The 20,740-nt window shown below is 43.4% G+C and overlaps 1 protein-coding gene across 1 annotated transcript; it reads right to left on the bottom strand.

Moving 5' to 3' along the window:
- Positions 1 to 5,922: 5,922 nt before the first annotated feature.
- Positions 5,923 to 20,581, bottom strand: NRN1 (neuritin 1). The gene is made up of 3 exons (XM_030552344.1): positions 20,349 to 20,581; positions 15,620 to 15,764; positions 5,923 to 12,146 (listed from the first exon to the last, which is right to left on the bottom strand). Exons 1-3 carry the CDS (start codon positions 20,401 to 20,403, stop codon positions 11,915 to 11,917), a joined length of 432 nt encoding a protein of 143 aa, XP_030408204.1. The 5' UTR covers positions 20,404 to 20,581; the 3' UTR covers positions 5,923 to 11,914.
- Positions 20,582 to 20,740: the final 159 nt, after the last annotated feature.

The following is a 20,740-nucleotide window of genomic DNA, read 5'->3' on the forward strand; positions in this document are numbered from 1 at the left end:
GATGTATCACTGTGGGCTAGAGATTGTATGCAACTCCAGGAAGGGAGGGTTGCCATGACTGCTCCAAGAACCAAAAAGAAAGTGTGTGTGTGTCTGTGCGTGTATGAGAGAGAGAAATCAAGGCGAATCTCTTATGTTATAAGCACCTCCAGAGAGGTATCACACCTTAGAGAGGCTTGTATCTAGTGGTTCAGACTGGGTTTTCAGAGAACAGACAGACAAAGGAAAGGCTTTTGGCACTAAAAAGCCTGTGTTTGAACTGACCCAGGGCCATCTTTCTAATCCAGCAAATGGACAAGACCTTCTTTCCAAGGGGGTCCCAACCCTCACAGAAGGGTTGGAAGAACTTTGGACTACTAGGGCACATGAGTGATGCCTGGTATGTTCTTATGTTTTCTCTGTGGTACCTTTACTGTAAGAATTAACATGCTTGCTTAGAAAGAGCTGGGTGGTAACTGGTAACTGCTGGCCATACACTGATCATAGCATCTCCGAGAGAAAGGAAAGTGCAGGTATTGGCCTTCTGGCAAACTGGCTTGCTGGGAATATCACAGTGCAGGGAGATGTGCAACCTTAAAAACCCAGATCACAAGAGAGTTGGACAAAGGTTCCTGCCCAGAGACAGTTGCTGGCTGGAGACCTGACTGAGAACTCCTGGAGTGGACCGCAGGGGTGTATGTGGAAGAATACAGGTGTAGTTACCCTGAAACTGTGACCATGCCCCAAGCCAATGGCTTTAAAATATTTAATATGAGGCACCCTGATCCCTGTTTAGATACCTAAATGAGTGGCTGGATTTTTAGAAATTCTGAGCACTTGCAACTCCTACTGAAGTCAGCAACAGCAGTAGATACTCAGCACTTCTTAAAATCAGGTCACTCTAATAGGTGTCTAAATGGGCTTATGTTTCTTAGTGTAAGGCACCCAAGTTCGAAAAAAAACAATTGACCCCAGCTGAAATGAAGAAAGGAACAGGCATACCAGTTATGTTTCTGGCACTGTGTATATTGTGCGTCTTCTTTTTTCCCCTTTCCAGTCACTGAATTGGCTTGAAACAGCACAATCACTGGCACTTTCAAAAATAAAGTAACCTTGATACCAATCAAATAAGAGATCACCATAGTGAAATGAAATTTCTGAAGATGGATTGAGTCCTCTGTAAGAAGATGCCACAATATGTCTCTTGTAAGCAAATCAATATCATAAGGTGAAATTGAGCCCTGAGCTGAAGGCCAGCACCACACCTATGTCCTCACTTAATTTCAAATTAAGACTTTGATGAGATACAAATGGTATAGGCCCTTGTGCTGGTCTTCTGCACAGGGGTGAATAGCATTCAAATTGCCTTGTATTGTTTTCTGTTTTGGTACCAAGTAAGATTTAAAAAATCTATGAGAGGCATTCTTCACCTTTTGTTTCTTGGTGCCCCTTCAGCATCAAAAGAAACTGGAGGTTCAAGTCTTGACGCAGAATTAACAATAATAACTATATCTAGCTTCTTAAATAGGCTTTTCATCCATAGATCTCAAAGTACTTTACAAAGAGATAAGTACCATCATCCCATTTCACAGATGGGGAATTGAACACGGGAGCTGAAGTCAAAGTGGAACAAGAATCATCCTTCTACCATTCCCTGCTACCTGGTAAGGAAATTGAGGAACATAAGCATCAATGAAAAGCAGAATTTGCTTTGCATTATTTGCAACCAGGACGCTGTCTGGTAGGTTAGATCCTAAAATTAAATTTTGTTAAAGAAACAAAAGTTTTACAAAACTCATGATTCATAGACATAAATTCATGACTAAATCCTTTTTCATCTAGATCTAACCTAGCTTGGGGTGGGGTGGGGTGTTGGAATGGGAGAATTGTTATTGTTTTGCTTGAAACATTCCCTTGCAGTGCAGCAGCTAGTACAGGAGAACCAACAAATGAAGCTGACCTAAAGTCACAGTGCAATGTGTCATAAACAGATAGCTAAGGGTTAATGTCTCTTTCACCTGAAAAAAAAGTAACCTGAAGCACCTGACCAGAGGACCAATCAGGAAACCAGACTTTTTCAGGTCTGGGTGGAGGGAAGTGTGTGTCTGAGTTCTTTGTCTTGAATCTGTCCCTCTCGGCTATGGGAAGGATTTTTCTATTTCCTGCTTTCTAATCTTCTGTTTCCAAGTTGTGAGTACAAAGATAGGTTTTTTTTTTGTATTTACATGTATGTAGTTGCTGGAATGTTTTGAATTGTATTCTTTTTGAATAAGGCTGTTTATTCATATTTCTTTTAAGCAATTGACCCTGTATTTGTCACCTTAATACAGAGAGACCATTTTTTATGTATTTTTCTTTCTTTTTACGTAAAGCTTTCTTTTTAAGACCTGTTGGAGTTTTTCTTTAGTGGGGAACTCCAGGGAATTGAGTCTGTGATCACCAGGGAATTGGTGGGAGGAAGAAGTCAGGGGGAAATCTGTGTGTGTTAGATTTACTAGCCTGACTTTGCATTCCCTCTGGGTGAGGGGGGAAGAGAGATTAGCTCTCGGTACTTCTGTTTTCCAAGGCTGGGAATGGGGAGGGTGGAATCCCTCTGTTTAGATTCACCGAGCTTGCTTCTGTGTGTCTCTCCAGGAACACCTGGAGGGGGGAAGGGAAAAGGTTTATTTCCCTTTGTGGTGAGACTCAAGGGATTTGGGTCTTGGGGTCCCCAGGGAAGGGTTTTGGGGGGATCAGAGTGCCCCATAACACTCTAATTTTTTGGGTGGTGGCAGCTTTACCAGGTCCAAGCTGGTAACTAAGCTTGGAGGTTTTCATGCTAACCCCCATATTTTGGACGCTAAGGGCCAAATCTGGGACTAGGTTTATGATACTACTAGACTCTTTTTAGTGGCCAATCTGAATGACGTGCAAAAAGAGCATAAATACAGAAAAGTCAATTCTATTTTTTTCACTTTTAATAATCTCCGGGGTTACTAATATCACAGATGAGGACAGGTGTTGTATTATAAACATACGTGATATGACGGTGCCCTTTTAAGAAAAAAAATGTGATGGGGCTAGATATTGTACCTATCAGATGCTGAAGAAAAGCCTGTTGGTGGATCTATACCGAAGAGATGGTTCAAGGACAGTTAACTGTGATGAAAAAATGACTGCCCAGGTTAGTGTCTGTCTTGGTGGTGGTGGTGGTGGTGTTGCTTAGCCCTGCCTAGCAGAGTGGTGACTTTGCATATCCAACATTTTCCAAAGTGTTCTTAGCTTGATATTGCTGAAGGACTGTCACTTCTCCTCACATGCTGATTCTACGTCAGAGTCTCTCATTTCCTGGCAAGAAACCTGTCCTGATGAATACAAAATTGACCTTCATTACATAAGTAAGTGCTTCTTTGCACATTTTTCATGTTACCTAATGGAGCGGTAACATAACTTATGAGGGAATTAAATCCTAGAGGTCAAATATCATAGAAAAGGTACAAAGGACCGACAGACATTTAAAACATTGAGGTTCCCGATCCTGGAGTCTTAGCTTGGGTAAAATTCCCACACCTCAAATTCTAAATACTTACATAGGCAAAACTCACATTGGCTTCATGGGAAGTTTTGCCTGAGGAAGGGCTTGGTAAGGACATAAGTATTTGTCCCTTAATTGCTGCAGCAGTTCTGAGTCCCTTTCTGCCTCAAGAGACAGCACCTGTGGGCAGTAATCTCTATTGTCTGATGCAGCAGGCAGTCAATCTTCTCAAATTAATAGTCTCAGGTTGACATCAGAAACTGTTGACAATGACTCCCCTTGTCTTGCTTTTGTCTCAGGAAGAGGCACAGACCTTTATCATTTAAATAAAACACTTTTTAACCACATTCTCTGTATCACAATGGAAGTGAAATTCATCCCAGTGTGTCCAGACCATACAAAGGCCCTATGCACCACTTATTAAATGCTTCATGTGGATGCATGGGGCCTTCTGCTTTGGTGGGTAAAATTAATCCCTGTGCAGAATGGACGAGATACCTATGCAGCACTTATGTCTCACTTAGCACCTCCCAATAGAATGTCCTTGGGTTTAGTGGTGTGTAGGCCTCTGCACAGGGGTGAATTTCACCCTGAGGTAAATTTTGCTCTCAATGAACAACTCCAACTACCTTTTCTTTATTAGGCTTCAGGGAATTGAAGGATGTCTATCAATTTAGTAGAGAAACCACTATCCAACAGTTAAAACATATTCCATTTTTGTCTTGCTGACATACTCCCTTTGCTTTGCTGTTCCCTCACTCTGTCCACCAGCTGTCTGGCTGTTATAGTGATCTGGAGTGGTCCATTTTATCCATTCATGCCATGCAAATGAGTTCTTCTATTTTCCAAAACAAAATATTGAGTATGAAATGTCCCAGACATTAAAAATCTGTCCAGTAAGTGATATATCCAGGTGATGATTTAGGCAGCTGGTATTAGTCTAAGTAATTTATCATCAGGGTGACAACATGCTGATGACACATAATATTAATACAACACCAGACCAATTGATTCAGATGCCAATGATGCACTTTTCAATCAAAGTCCTGTGAATTAGAACTTCTGAAACCTAGTACATTCCCAATGCATTCAACAGTTGGAAGACAGGCAGTCTGTCCATTGGACCAGTGAGGGTAGAAAATGCAAGTTAACATAGAAATGTTTCACAACTTATCCCCTGCTCAGTGCCTTCGTACTTGTTATTTAGTACCCTGGTTTGGGGACTGTTATGGGTCTGTTTCTAATGCTGCTTGTCTCTAAGCAAGGATGTAAACAGGCTTTAGCTTCATTAGGGCACACTTGTATCTCTCTCCCTCTCACAGAGACACACACATGCTGTCTTGTAATTTTATTGGGTCAGAGATAACACTGTAAATCATGATGTTACAGGTTTTTTATTCAATCATGTTGAAATATCACAGCCACAAAATCGGGTGTCTTACACATGGTTTACAAGACAGGTCACTGAAGTACTCTATTTTCAGGTGTAGGGCTGTATCCCCACAAGGTGGAATTCATCCATGTACAGAGGTGCAGCACAAGGCCCATGCACCACTGAAGTTCCAGAGCTTAAGTGGGATTTCAGTGGGAGCATCGGTCCTATGTAGGTATCAGAGGGTAGCCGTGTTAGTCTGGATCTGTAAAAGCAGCAAAGAATCCTGTGGCACCTTATAGACTAACAGACGTTTTGGAGCATGAGCTTTCGTGGGTGAATACCCACTTCCTCAGATGCATGACTGCATCCTCACATGCATCTGAGGAAGTGGGTATTCACCCACGAAAGCTCATGCTCCAAAACGTCTGTTAGTCTATAAGGTGCCACAGGATTCTTTGCTGGTCCTATGTAGGCCTCTGTACAGGAGGGAATTGCACACATCATGACTGTTGGTTTGTTTCCCTTGGTTGCCTCCTTTTTTTTTCCAGCGCAGATGCACGTCATTCACACTCTGTCATCAGAGGCTTACTTCCTGTTAAGCCAAAGGCACCAGCTGAGCAGAAGGACACCTGACCAAAGATAATACAGCACTGCTTGCTGGAAAACCGCTCTAAGGGTCTGGTGTGACCATCACTCAGGTGGCCACTGACTCCAGCTGAGGTGCTTATGGCACACCCAGTTACCAAACCCTGATGGTGAAACATAGCCCACTTCCTCACCTCAAATTGCTCTGGATTCATATAGTGTAAATAGGCTAGGTTACCCAAGACTAATGACTCCTCATCCCCATCAAAATGTGTTTTCACTCTGCACCTCACTGGGAAGAAGATGACAACTTGATGCCTCCTGGTGCTATTACCTCTAGTGTCCCTACACAGGCCTCTCCCCAGCCTCCTGCAAGCTGTGCTTAATTTGTAATGAAAGAGGTGCTGGGGCTCTCAAGCAATTGGGTGCTAGGGCTCAAGCAATTTTTTTACTTTCATAACTGACATGGCAAGTCAAGAGATGCTGGAGCTATGAACTGCCAAGCCTAGAGGTGGCAGGGCTCAGCCCTAGCAAGTCCTGGCACAAAATAAGCACTGCCTGCAAATAGGAAGAGCAGCTAAAGCAGGAGAGCTGCAGATAACAAGAGAGAAAAGGAAGCGCCAGAGGCAAAAAGAGGTTGCATATTTGGAAAGCTTGGCTGGACTCATCACTGTTTTACTCTAGCTTTACACCTTTGTAGCTCCATTAAAACTCGAGATCTCATATTAGCATAAGACTGGAGTTACACAGTAGTGAATCAGGCCTTTTAACTTAAAATGTTCAGTTTCCTTCAGTGGGGACCTCTAGGCCCCACTGGCTTACAAATAATAATATGGATTAATTAATAAATACAGGCCTGATTTTGCCACTCTTACTCAGGCTGCTTAGTACCTTCCTCTGCTTGAAGCTCCACTGATTTCACTAGGGCTGTTCTCAGAGCACGACAACAGCTTATTGACTTAAACAGGGCTACGTGGGAAGTAAGGTAAGTAAGAGGGGGCACAATCCAGGCCTTAATTATTAGTAATACTGTGTACATACAAGTTAATGTACCCTACACTCAGACAGCCTTGCATTCAAATGTTGTTGATGATTACCTGGTCTGTTCATTCCCTCTGAAGCACCTGGCATTGGCTACTGTCAGAAGACAGGATTCTGGTCTAGATGGACCTCTGGTCTGACCCAGCATGGCCATTCTTATGTTCTAATTCTGAGGAATGGACATATACCACATTTCCCTATTCGTTCCCCATGTGCTAGCAATGTTTTGCAATGTTGCACATCCATCTTTCTCTCTGTCTTTGCATCATGCGACAAGGCTTTGTTGCCGACCAGTACAAAATTATGCTCATTTCACTGCACGGGATTTGAAGTGGAGCAGATGGAGAGGTAACCGATGCATTTTTTTTAACTTGGCTCAATCTTCCATCTTTCAAAGGTGATCGAGGCAAATCTGAGTAGGAAGCAATGTGCGGCCTTCACTTCCAGTGCTCAGGTGGCTGGATAAAAGGCAGAGGTTGGCAAGGATTATTCAGTGAGAGCAGCCTGTTACTAAATACGAGTTTATCCAGAATTCATAAGGAAGGAGACAAGCTTCAGTGAGTCTCAGGGGACAGCAGCCTGCAGGTCTGATGTTGCTCACAGACTGAACTAGGACAAGGATTAGGGCCTGCAGATCTGCTCTGACAATGAAAATAGTGGCCCCAGCTTCTGCTAACTTCATTTACTTTCCAATTTAACAAAGAAGGGCACTTGTTGGGTTATTTCTGTCCCTTTCAGTTTTGAATGAGCATTTGAATGCCTTTGTTAAATTTTCCAACTCCTGTTTGCCTAGGGGCTGGAAACTGGTGTGAGGTTTCTGGAGAACTGGACACCTGCAGCTTTGAAAACACTCTGCTTATTGGGGAGTGGGACCAGTGCAGCAGAGAGCATGGCTTGTTTCTTCTTGGTCTCTCCTGTCTTCTCTTTTTATCATTTCTATTCTCATAAACATAAAGCTTTCCCGAGCTGGTGGGCACAGAAAGATGAGGTTAAACAAACCTGGTTTGCTTAGTCCTTTTCACTGGGTTTGGGTCAGTTATTTTCCTGCGCTGTTTGGACACAGCTGAGGAGAAAAACTCTGGAAACACATGTCAGTACAGTAATTTCTGGATTAAAAATCAAAGAGAAAATAGAAGAATAACATCCAGGAAGTTCAAGACCCTTTACACTTTCATAACCTTAAACACTGAGAAGGCTTTAGCCCTGCCACTATAATTTGAGACTATATTGTGCTGTTTGAGCTCCATAGAGCAGGGTTTTGATCAGCAATCAGTAATTAAATGAAGCCAGAGATCATGTGTTAACACATTATGTAAAATATTTATATTTTAAAGTGTCAAATTCAGTTCCCACCTCCTAATTTTTAGTTTTTTTTGTAAGAAACTAACAAATATTTGTGGAGCAAACGACTGGTGCAAAAGCAGGCACTACTGCAATACAAATAATAAATAGCTACAATAAGAATATTAAGAGATTGAAATCCAGTTCTGCAGTTCCTCCCCTATCTTCAAGACAGTTACAGAGATGGAAGCTTAAGTATTTTTCTCTATAATAAGGTCTGCTGCTAGTTCATTTACAAACTCCTTAACTCCTCATTTACTCACCTTAACTGACAACAGCTATGTCTAGTACAGTAATTCCCAGCTACATCCCTGGAAAATCAGAGGGGAAGTTCCTCATCTTGCACCTGACCTTTTCTTTACTTTTAAATGGAAAACAAATGAAACCGTCTAGGCTGTGAAGTTACAGGCTGATCTTGCTCCCACTGAAATCAGTGTCAAAAACTCCCAGTGGCTTCAGCAGGGGGAAGATCCCATTTTGAAAGAATAGTTACATGGTCATTAAAATCCATTCCTTATTCTATGCTACTTCGGTAGATGCCTTTGGTGGTTCTTTATTAGCTTATTTTTCAGTCTCCTCTCTCTGATTTGGGTTATTGTTTCTTCTCTCTGTCAGGAGGTTGTGTGGGTGGCTTATACATTTATAGAAAAGAAAGCTGGGTAAGTCATTATTTATAACCCGCTTGCTTTGTATAAAAAATAAATATAGGCGATGCAATGTAGATTTATGTATAACATATGCATCCTTGTTCATCTTATTGCCTGGAATTACCCTGTCTTTAGACAGTGATTTCTGAAAGCAGGAGTTTGTCAATTAAAAAGGCACATCTGCATGCTGGTGCATTTGGAAATAACACCGGAATGGGAGATTTCCCATGAGATTTTGCTTCTATTGAACAAATTCTTTCCCTTCTGAAATTCTAAGAAGATTGATATTAAAATCGAAACAATTTGCAATACCCCAGGAGGAAAAAAAATTCAAATAAAATAACCCAGCATCCTAGTCTCTCATTGGCTCACTAATCACTAACTTCAAAAACCATGCTTATTATTTCACCAGCCCACTGTCTGCTGTTTCGTTGCCATGTAGAACTACTCTGTGTATTTGCTAAATATAGAGAGATGATTTATTATTCATTCATTCTAATTCGAAAATCTCTTGAACGCAGTACTGAGATGGAAACCGGTCCCCCTTATCAAAGAGTTTGAGATTTCCTTGTATAGTTAAGCCACTATTGTTTAAAAAAAATCTGGAAATATAAAGAAATAAGAAGCCATTTTAATCCAGATTCAATTAGTATTTCTGCAACAGAATGGCACATCTTTGGCGTTTGGTCCTGCAGTCCTTATACAGTCAAAACCTCTCTCCCTCTCTCTCTTTCTCTCTCTCTGTCTCTCAGTGGAATCCAATCTATTTATTTCAGTGGCAGTTTTATCGAGTAAGAACTACAGGACTGGGGACTTTAAACTAGAATCACATGACCACATCCTGCTTAGGATAGAAAGTCAGTGGGTTTGCTACAGCTAACAGGATTTGACCGCATGTAAAGCCAGCGGGATTTAGCTCCTGACGGAAATGGATTTAACTACTAGCAGTAAAAAAAAGACCCATCCTCCTTAAGGGGCAAAATTTCAGTGGGAGTTTGGCCCGAAGAAGGACCCGATTCTACTGCCACTGCAATCAATGACAGTTTTGCTGTTCGCTTCGGTGGGATCTCTAGCGGGTGCTAAAGCAGTGCAGGGTTTGCCTGAACTCTCCCATTTCTTTCCCCCCTCTCTTGCAGCTGTTAGTTTGTGCTAAAAAAAAATAATAGCAACGTGTGATGTCATGATTATTTTTAATAGCAATCTACATTTTGATCAACTGGGAAAAGCCATTCGCAGAAAGCCCACGGTTCCCTGGCAGTGCCAATGTGGGAAAGAATGGAAGGGAAGGGTGGAAAAATGCCCAGGAAATGATTCTGAGCTTTGCATAGACTGGTGATTTCCTCTCTCTCCCCCCACCCCCCATAATGTATTTTATCATTAAAAATCAACATCGCTTCCAGTGCTAAAGGCGGCTGGCTCCAGTTCCGGGGCCCATTTGTTGCTGGGATTCAATACGTTTGGGAAATGCAGATTGGATTGCAACCCACTGTTTGATTTATGAACTGTTACGTTTGCTATTGCTTACCCATTACATTTCAGACTTTACAGACCTTTGGGGAGACAGAGAGAGAATAATGATATATTGGAGAAGGGGGATTATTACATTCCCCTCCCGCACCAGAATAAATAATATGTATGACTAGAATTGCAGAATCAAAATTAAACTCTGACCCCCTCCTCCCCTTCTCCTCAGCTTCCTCCGTCTCAGCAGGACTCTCGTCTTATAGGTAGAAAGGATGTGTTTACTCCTTGATGTTTACCTCTCCATAAAGGCATCAAAATCCTATAAATAGACAAGGTTATAGCAGCTTCTGCTGCTAAATCAATAGGGCCCAGTCTCCTGGCTATTTCAGTTGAGCTGTCTTATTAATTATGAAAGGACTCATCTGATCTCAGGCAGCAGCTTTCTGTCCCTCCTTTGCAGCATCTTAATGGTGGTTGCGTTCTCTCCCTTCCATAGCTATAAATGGTCCCCTTTTCAGCAAAATAGGTTTATTGTTTTTAAAGAAATCACTAAATACGTATGTAAAGAATATAGTTGTAAATCGTCTGCCTATAAAGCCTCCTGCAATTGCTGTGCCAGCAAAACCCGCACATGTGACGAAGGGAAGGATAACCGGATGGATTTTTGACAAACTGCTGCAAATGCAAAAATGCTAGACCTCGGAGCCCGTCCTGCATTGCCCTGGCACCCTGGGTTCCCACGGAAATCTGGCACTCACTCTAGCTGGCTTGGGCTGGTTCCCTCTGTAAGCAGTCACAGCAGATGAGCCCCACAGTTCAGAAAAGGAGTATTGTGTCCTTTTTTAGGGGAGAGTTTTATAGCATGAGTTTTTAAAGGCTATGTTAATTAGTTTAGCAATTCTATATTTCTTTGCACCAAGATGACGATGTTAATTAATTTAGCAGCTCTGCCTTTAGCGGTATTACATTAAAAGCCTGTCCAGTTAAATAGATATATACCATGCATATTTTACAAATAAAACGACACCCTCATTTCAAACAATACTTTTTATTTTATACTTCTTTCTATACTTGTAGCAAATTTTTTTGCTGAATTGGCTTTATAATAAACTCTTTTTAAATTACATCTTTTCTTTTAAAATCAAGGTTCTTTTTTGTCAAAATCAATATGCTGTATTTTTAGGTTTACATTTAAGCCCCCTTTTTGTGGTCTATACTGTTGGATATTCAGGTATTTTACTGTATGTGTAACATCTAAAACAAGAGAGGAGGAGGGAAATTAAAGGCAGTGAACTCGGAAAGATGCTTTGACAACACCAAGTAAAGCTAAACTCTCAGCAACCTTAGCAGCATTCAATCCTTCAGTCATTAGATACAATCTCTTTCCTTCCTTCCTTTTTTTTTAACTGTCCATTTCTTTCTTTTTTTCCCATCGAGGAAAAAACATTTTTTTTTTGCAGTGGAATGACCAAAAAACAAGCGACTTTGGAGGAAAGATGATAGATTGTGAGTTATTCACCATATGCTTCACACGTGGATATCAATCTTGGATTCATTTCCAGTGCCCTTTTTTTCTCAACTCATCGTTTTCTTTCATATTATAACAGGAGCCCATCTTTTGTTGTTGTTGTTATTATTATTATTTATTAAGATTATTAATATTAGGTGGCCCAAAGCCGTTCCTGAGATTCTTTTGCACAAAGGGCTCGGGTTTGTTATTTTTATTTGAAGAGACACTAAAGCTGAGGTCCGATTTTGGCTGTTTGTTGCTCATTGTTTGGTAACATTTGGCAAATAAAACACAAAATAAAGAGAGAGAACGTTTCCACAATCCTATATGGATGTTTCATCATCACAGATAATCAATCACAACGGTCCCCAAAAAACGGATGGACACTTCCTCTATAAATCCAGTATATGGAGAGTGTGTGTGGGAGTGGGTATGTGTGTTCTACCAGGAAAGACCTCCTAGAAGGAGAACCAGGTCGCTAACGCTGCAGAGAGAGCCAGCAGGAGCAGGGGGAAGGCAGGGAGGAGTAAGGAAGGAGCTGACCCGTTGCTTCCTCCGCATAGTTCAAATAAACTGCCTTGAAAATCGAGGTTTTTGGATTCCCTTTTCAGTTTTTCCCAAAGATCTGTCGCGCCTTCCTGGCAATCCGTGAGGGCTGTGAGGGTGCAGGAGTGGAAATCATCCCAGTACCTGGGGAAGGAGCAAACACAGGGGACAAGCGCCAGGTCACTAGCTGCACAAGAGAGCCGAACAACATACCAGCCCCACGCCCGTTTCCCTCCACCCGCACGCTCCCCTTCCAGCCCGGGTCCTGATTCCGCCCCCCCCCCCCCAGCAGCTTCAAATGTGTGTAGCGATGACGGGTGCCTTGATGTTTGGGTGCCCAACCCCCCAGTTATGCAAATCAGGCCCCCTTCATGAAGTTTCCCCCTTTGGGCGCTGCAAAATTGAGCCACCTAAAGTCAACAGTGGCTTTTTGAAAACCTTGGCCCTTGTTTGCCTTCAGAATTGCAACCTTAGAAGCAGCAGCCCTGCGCACAAGCGGCTCGTTTTGCAGTGAGGCTCTGCTCCTACTCCCAGTTAAAACCAGGGTGTGGGGCCGTTGATCTCAATGAGATCAGGATCAAGCCTTCAGGCAACAGCTGTTTCAGGATTTCCTCCAGAGTGACTGCGATCTCAATTCCCCCCAGTCCCAACCGCCCCCTAAGCAAGCTGCTTGCTTCCGTTCTGAACCGGCAAGGAGGCGATACCCAGCTTATTTTGTATTTACTCGCTAACGTTCTGTTTTAGGCTTTTGCAAGGAGTCAGAAATCGAAATCTCTTCCTTTGCGGCTGGGGTCCAGCGCATAGCTCCATAAATCATAGGGGGGGGCAGGAGGTGCGCCTTTTGCATGCACAGACTAGATGGACATCTTCCGGGGGGGAATAGCCACAAAAAGCAAGGGGCCTATTATTAACCCTCCTTAACTGTCGGACTTTATTAAGGAGCGTGTTTCTTAGCTATAATGATTATGAAGAGATTTATTTATTGCCTAGCATGATTATTGTTGGAGAGTGTTCTTTGTTTTTGATGCTGATGAACTGTATTATTGTGCGGTGAGCTTTGATTTTACTTTTCTAGAGCGATGGAATCGGCCAAAGTTTAAAGATCCTAAAGCAAAGTTACTTCACAGAAAAGCACCGCGTTCGTTGGTGATCCCACCTAGGAAAACCTTCCACCGACTCCAGAGAGCCTGAGATCGAGCCCTCGCTGCACTGAAAACCAGCCGCCTCTCTGCAGAATGCCGACTGGGTTTGGAGCAGGCGCCAGGTCAGTGATTCTGAAATGACATGGAAAGTATGCCTTGAATTTCAGAATCCTGACCTGATCCAAAACCCCACTGGGGACAAAGGGGAAGTCTGTCCAGTGATTTAAGAGAGCCCAGGATCCTTCCGTGTTTAGAATAAGAAATGACTCACTCGGAACATTTTCCAATATTCCTAAACTGCTTTCCCATTTTCTCACTCAAACCAAAATCAGATTTCGAGGCTAAATCTAAACTCCAAGCAGGAGTGTCTCATTTTAGAGGAGACTGGCAGATCTCTGTGTAGTGGTCTCGGTTATCTAAAATCAGTGTGGCCTCTGTGACTGTTCTCTGGTTTGTTTGTTTTTTTCCAGGCAGGCGCTCGGTTTTCGGTTATTTTCTAAAGCAGTCCTGCACTCTAATTTATGAGCACTCTACACTGGTTGTAGACTCCAGTGTTTGCTACATTTGTAATAAATAATGAGATATTGAGATGCCAAGAAGGCTGAGAGTGTGCCTCTCCTGCAGTATTTCTGCTATAATTGCATCTCCCAAAGGAAAATTAAATCTTCCCTGATCTTCTTTCAATGCACATACTGGCACAGAGAAAGGGGGAGAGAAACCTTTACAGAAATCAGGCGCAGGCCGGCGGCACTGGACAAGAAGCTAACTCCTGAACAGGACAAAGCCTTCCCATTAGAACGCTAGGGCCCTTCTTTACGTATTTATTCTACATGTAGCACAGCAGGTACATTGCAGCTGGCCACTGCAGCCACGTACCGACATTGCAGACGCTGCAGATAGCAGCCTACTGTCTCTCAGAAATATATAGACAGAAAGAGAAGCCACAGGGGTTTCACAACGTTGTCTTTTGGGTTAACATGTCTTGATTTTAAAAATGTTTCCGTTTAATGTACATTGTTTTCTGACTCCTTTCTGATGTTTCAAGAAAGACTTTACATTCCAATGGCTTTTTTCCCGGATATTTCAGGATTATGCAGGAAAACAGCAATTAGGGAAATCCTATAAATGGATTTTTTTTATTAAATTAAAATGCAAACGGTGCGTTACTCTCGTCAAAGAACCCTTTAATTGACATTAGCATTTTAGCTCTTATCCTCCTAGTCTCACCAACAACCTTCAGATGTCCCCAGTAAAGAGTCAGCAATGGGAGACAACACTTCTTTAATGTGGGCGAAATAAATTAAGATTCACATTTCCTTATGCAATGGATCCCTACCCAGGCGCTAGTCTGGAGTCTAAGTAAAACTCTGCAAGGACTTCAATAGAAACTTGTGCTTAAGCACTCCCTGCCCGGTCTGGCCTAGTGTTCCTTCCCCAAGGACTGAAAGTTTGGCAGCGAAACCATTCCCGTGTCTCAGTCTGCAGAGATCATTTCAGTGCCAGTCCCTCTTCGGGCATCAGTATTTATTCTGCAAGACCAAATCATTATCCACAGCTTATTAAGCAATTATATGATTAACTCTAAAAATAAAACTAACTAGATCTGAATGATGGTGGAGAAATCACTCTCTCTAATACGGCAGCAAAGTGCCATTTATTATTGTTATTTCTCTGTACATTCGATTGCGTTGTTGTCATCTTAATTTATTTGGTTTAATTCCGAGGCCAGATTCTGATCTCTTTACTCGTGTTGCTTAGCAGCTGACTTAAAAAACAGTCTCATATTTCTAGAATAAGGACATCAGAACGCGACCCGCAAGAAATAAAGCATCAGGGGAGTCAACAAAGAATAAACGTGGCCCTAGAATTTCGCTGCTTAGGTGGTTTGCAGAAAGGATCATGTTTTAGGCAATTCGTTAGCAACAAAAGCGACCTTTAAGAAGAGCCAGTACCAGCCAAACGTTGCCAACCCAGTGCTGGATTTCCGACCTCCATTTTTATCGGCAACAGCACCACCCATGTCAATGACTATTTGCATTGACAACTAAAGCTGGATGTCACACTTGGGGCCTTGAACAGATCAACTGGGAAGGGACCATCGGCGTTACAAACAAATGCAGAGGGCAAGAAAAAGGAAAAATAAGCCAAAAGAGTCAGCGGGGAAACGAACGGAATGGCCCGGTTAGAGCGCAGGTTAAATCTTTCCTCGGAGTACAGTTTTGCTCTGATTAGCGCTTCAGACTGCAGGGAAAAAAGGACGGAGGTCAGGGCAACTCAGGGCAGGGACAACTGAAAATAAGGCAGCGCCTTGCAGCGCCATAAAACCCCTTTCTTTTTACGCAGAGAGGCACACGCACACCAGCCATCGGAGCGGGATTTCCAGGCCGGCCAATGAAATTTTCTTTTCAAATAACCACCCCGAATGTAACCCTGGCGATCCGGGACGAGGAATAACAACGAAAGAGGAAGACCTACGAGCAGATCGTTTGGAGATTTCTCTTGTCGTCCAGGTCCTGCGGGTAGTTGGCCATGTTATCGCCCAGCCTGAGCAAACAGTCCGAGAAGCCCCTAAAGACCGCATCGCACTTCCCCGCTGCTCTCACCGCCTGCACCAGGTACGCTGGGGAACAGATCAGCACCACATCAGCCCGGACAGATCCCAACACAGTAACACTGTACAGCACCCAACCCCCACATGTCTGTGAGCTACATTCAACCCCTCCCCAGCCTCCCCTTCCCCCCACCCACCATACACGAGGGATCAAAGTCGTGATCGTGACAGGAAGATCTGCCATTCTTGTGCACCCATCAGGTTGCAAACCGCCTTGCTTCTTTCTCAGCGCACAAAGCCAGCTTTCCTGTTCGGGCACTTTCACCAGCAGACGGGATTAATTTTGAATGAGGGCAAGTGTGCTGAGAACAACAGGGTTAGAGTCAAAGGCATTCAGGGAGTGGGTTTGTGCCTTTGATTTGTGGGTGCGCGCGTCATTTCTTATTCCATCTCTCGCGCTCCCGTTGGATATTTGAATCTAGTTTACAGTAGCGTGGCCCACTACAGTCCGGATTACCGTTAGGTTGTTTATTAAACGCAATTTTCAATTTAATTCTTTCCTTTCCCGGGAAGCGTTTTATTGTTATAACATTCTGCTTCCGAACGTTTATACACACACGGACGCTCTTGTTAAGGGCACTTCATTATTTCAGTGTCAACTGGGTAAATAGCTGCGGAAAATGAAACCTCTCTTAGAGGAAAACATTCACAAAACGCGCAAAGGGCTACGGCTTACGTATATTTCTCCCTCCGATGGTGCAACAGCGTGGGGTGGGAACGAAAAGTGTGTGGGTTGCAGTCGCTAGTAAGATAAATGAATTCTTCCACAGTTAAAGTTTTTTCCTGGTTATATGTCCCATGTTGCACCTTTCGGATTTTGCTATTCACTGGCACACACTGAGACGCTCCCACTGTTTGAAAAAAAAATGAAAATGCCCTCCTGTGTAATCCACCGATGGAGTGAGTGCTAGAGTCACAGACTAGGGGGATGTGTGTGTGTGTGTGTGAAATTACTTCTCACCTATGTCGTAGTTTTGCAGCTAGATTGGTGCCAGAGAGACTCTTGTGGTTTATATGTCAGACTGTGTGTCTGTGGACATGTCCATAGCCAGATGGATCGACGTGGAGACACAAGAGCATAATTTACCTCACTTCACCTCAGCTCCTCTATGTACCACTCTGCCTAGAGGGCTAGAAGTTTCTGAAAACTGTCTAGCTACAGCTGAGTCCATCAACCAGGCGCTCTGTCTCTAGCCACACACAAAACTGACCCTGCTGGGAAGAAGGTGCTCCCCTCTCGATCTCTTCCCCTTGCAGTGAAATCCACAGAGTGCTGAGGGATAGAGTGGATTTTCATGCAAGGGGAAGCCAGTCTGTCTTGCTGGGAAGATTTTTTGAAAACATCTTTAAAACGATGTTAGCTCTAAAATCCCTCCCAGACACTAGCCTCTCTCTCCTGGTGCAGTGGTGCTGAGGGAAGTAGGGGTGTCACTGTGGTTTGGTCTCTCTCTCTCTCTCGCTTTCTGCTTGCTTGCATGGTCAGGACTGACTCAATTGATTTGTCTGTTTGAAAAAACACCGCCACCAGATACAATTTCTGGCTGACTGGCTGGGATTCGCTAGCATACGGGCTATTTATCCCTATCAATCCCGCTGCAAATGAAAGGGAATTAGAGGCTTGTTGGTTTAATTGATCACTGGCTTGATCCTGAAGAACAGAGCTCAGGGCTCTCAGCTGCTCCCCTCCCCATGCAGTGCATCTTAGCGACCTACAGTAATCGGGTTAAGGGAGTTGCCATTTTCACATGCTGCTTTCAGGAGCCTGCCCCAAATGCTGGGGGCACACACTGGGTTGGGAGCCTGGGATTGCAACCGTAAGAAACTCTACCCTAGAGATTCCCGTGGGGAGCGTGGCTGCTTATTTTTAAGGCGCTCAAATTACCAAGTAAACGGCTGGCTCCAAAAGGCTTCGTTTCAACTCAGAAACCCCGTCACCCCTCCCCGTTTGATTCATCATTAACCTGATTTAGTAACCACACCCCTCACCACCGCCGCCCACCCGCACGTCAAAACAGGCGGGGAGGGGCGGGGGGTGGAGACATTGGCTACGGTACAAAACATGCAAACAAATAGTAGAGCCGAGAACATCCCGAGAGAGAGAGAGAGAAAGTCCTATAAAAGCCATTGCGATTAAGGCTCAGGCAAGCGAACGAGGAGGGCGAAAACGCCACTTCCCAGCGGAAAAATGCTACAAGTCACTCTTAAAAATACAGGCTCCCAAATGATCTGCCCCATGAATCGACTCCTCCCGGGCGCCAGGATGCGATGGCAACAATAATCATTCGTAAGTGCCCCATTGTCCTGCCTCCGGGCTGGGCAGGAGAGGCCTGCTCGCAGCACACGCGGGCGCGTGAGCGAAATGACGTACAATTAATTGCAGTGTTAGCATGCTGGCACTGTCCTCGGCTTGGGGGGCAACTGTGCTTTAAGAAGCGAGGCAGGGTTTCTCCCGAGTTACACAACAATGGGACTGCTCTTTAACTAGGTCGTTTGAAAGAGAAAGGGAAAAGTGTAGCCCGTCAGCAACGCATAAGGGCGAAAGGATCCATCCATCATTGATCCTTTTTTTGGCATTCCTTAATTTTGCTGCTTATTCTCCACATTTAACACGCTCTTTAGCTCCGTCTACTCCCCGCATCATCTGTCTTTCTGTCTCACCTTCCTTCCAAGCTCCTGCAACCCCCGCTTCCCTCCCTCAGCCACCTTTCTTGTCAAAATGTCAGTGGGTTCGGGGAGCTTCCAGCCATTCATAAGGACCAAGGCATTGGTGCAAAGATGGACACACATTTGTGGGGCACCAAACTAATGCGACAAACTTCCGTTTCATACGAACCCTTCAGTAATTCACCAGAAGAGGTAAATATACGTCTACACTGGATGTGGCATTTATTCTCTTTACAAAACAGAGGTGGCACCTCATTTCAAAACGGTAATAAATTCTTCGGAGTAAAATAAAACCAAACTGCTCTCCGAAGAGACTATAATATCCGAAAATTCATCCCTTTCCTCACTACCCCCAAAATATCTACACTTTAGTAATATTTGAGGTCTGCAGCACTGGTTTTAGCTGAACTTTCGAAAATCCTGCACGCTTTCGAACGATCTAGTGCACATAAAGTGCCAAAAACATGTAAAATTCACGGCGAATATATGCCTCTCTTGGTAAAATTTCCTATCTTCACATCTTCCTCCAATCTCCAAATAAATAAAGAAATAAATACATTAAAAAAAAGAGATGTCGTTTTTAAAAAGCCCTGTGTCCTGAAAAAATGGTTTTGCAAAGCGTTCAGCATCCTTTGAAATTATTCTGATTGTTTGAAATAATGAAATGAATTTTGAGGTTTGCAAATTCTAGCCACCTTTTCCCGAGTTCAATGTTTCGTCTCAAGGGTTTCCTCCCCCCCCATCGATGCGAAATTTATTTTCATCGCGTTTTGCCTTTTCTCCACGGTCCCCCCGCCCCAATGCTGCAGAGATCGGCTAGCGAGGAAAGAGACAGAGCAAAATGATTTTTAAGCAGCAAATCTGAGCATTTTTATTATGACAGAATTCCTTTGCAGAAAATCTTTTCAAGGGTTTCTCTTGTAATCTGTCAATGTATCGATAAAAGATATATTTTAATTATTTTCTAATCCAAGATCATTTTTTGATAATGCTAGGGAATTTCTTTTGGGTTTTTTTTTGGTTATTAGTTCCTTATGCAGAATGAAAGGAGTTGCTTTAACTTTAAAGCTGTTTTAATATTTGTAACGGTGAAAATATTTTAGTCGGAAACATTGAACAAAATTTATCTAATAAACAAACCTAGCAACAACAAAATCCCAAACAACAGCAAGAAGAAATACACACACGTGTGTGTGTGTGTGTGTGTATAAATATATACACACACACACATATACACACTCACACACACAAACCAGGGTGGAGGGAAACCTGTGCTATTTTAAGTAACTCCCAAAGAATAGGCATTTTGCACCTGTGCTTTAGTGTATACACAAAATTAATGCTCAGGCAATAAGATTTAGATTTTGTTTTTGTTTACTTTCACCGCAGCTGGGAGAGCCCTAACATCCCAAAAGACAGCATTGCGACCCCTTTGCATGTCCCTGGTTGCCTGCAAATAAACTTTCCAGTTAGACCTCTCTCTAGCCATTTTGTTCCATTTCTCATCTCTCTCTGCCCCTCTAGGGAAGAAATAAACGTCTTAGCATTGGAACCACTGAATTGTCGGTGGCATATATCTGGAAACAAATATGCATGTAATCGTTCCCGGGGAGGAGGGAAGGAAAAGGAAAGCAACCTAACCATTAACGAGCATTTCGTCCGTCTGGTTTGCAATAAGAAAGAGCAAAGGTGCTTCAAGAGGAATAAGAATTCGTTCCCTTTCCCGAGGAAAAGCTGTTCTTTCAGCACCTGGCATCCTGAATAAACACGAAAATGCCATTAAAAAGAGCGGGCGAGGAGAGTGCACAGCCTGGTCTCTTCGCCACGAATCATGCCAATCATTTCAGGTTATTTAGACATCCCGTTTCTGCATGCATCAAATGGGGTTTGGTGCAGACAACCTGAGACACAATTTGGTGGTCCACTTACCTATCTGTACAGCAAGGATCAGAGAAATATATCTGCCGTTCAACTTAAGTCCCATCCTACATTTAGTAAAACCATTTGCGACTGCAGATCTTTAAATAGTTACTCTGGAAAACGTGGGGGAAAGCTGAAAAACAGGCATTGCCAACAAGTTCCCAGCAACGGAGACTTTGCGGACGAGGGGGAGATGGAGAAAGAGGGAGAAGGGAGAGCTGGGAATGGTTCACTCCATTAGCAGGGGGCGGAGGAAGTACAGCCTCACGCCCACCACCAGCCCTGACGTGGGGGAATGACACTGACGGATTCTTTTTTTTATGTGCACCTTGGAAGGAGAAACGCCATTTATAGGCATCCAGGCTGGATTTAGCCCGCTCTCTGCCATTAATCGCCACGAA

The sequence above is a fragment of the Gopherus evgoodei genome, chromosome 2 (assembly GCF_007399415.2).
Source record: "Gopherus evgoodei ecotype Sinaloan lineage chromosome 2, rGopEvg1_v1.p, whole genome shotgun sequence".
In the NCBI taxonomy this organism is placed as follows: Eukaryota; Metazoa; Chordata; order Testudines; family Testudinidae; genus Gopherus; species Gopherus evgoodei.

What these genes read in the sequence shown, in the direction of transcription:
- NRN1 (XM_030552344.1), bottom strand. Translation starts at nt 20,403, where the DNA reads ATGGGACTTAAGTTGAACGGCAGATATATTTCTCTGATCCTTGCTGTA. An exon ending in GATCCTTGCTGTACAGATAG is followed by an intron (nt 15,765 to 20,348) that starts GTAAGTGGACCA and finishes TCTGTTCCCCAG; the next exon opens with CGTACCTGGTGCAGGCGGTG. An exon ending in AATCTCCAAACGATCTGCTC is followed by an intron (nt 12,147 to 15,619) that starts GTAGGTCTTCCT and finishes CTCCTTCCCCAG; the next exon opens with GTACTGGGATGATTTCCACT.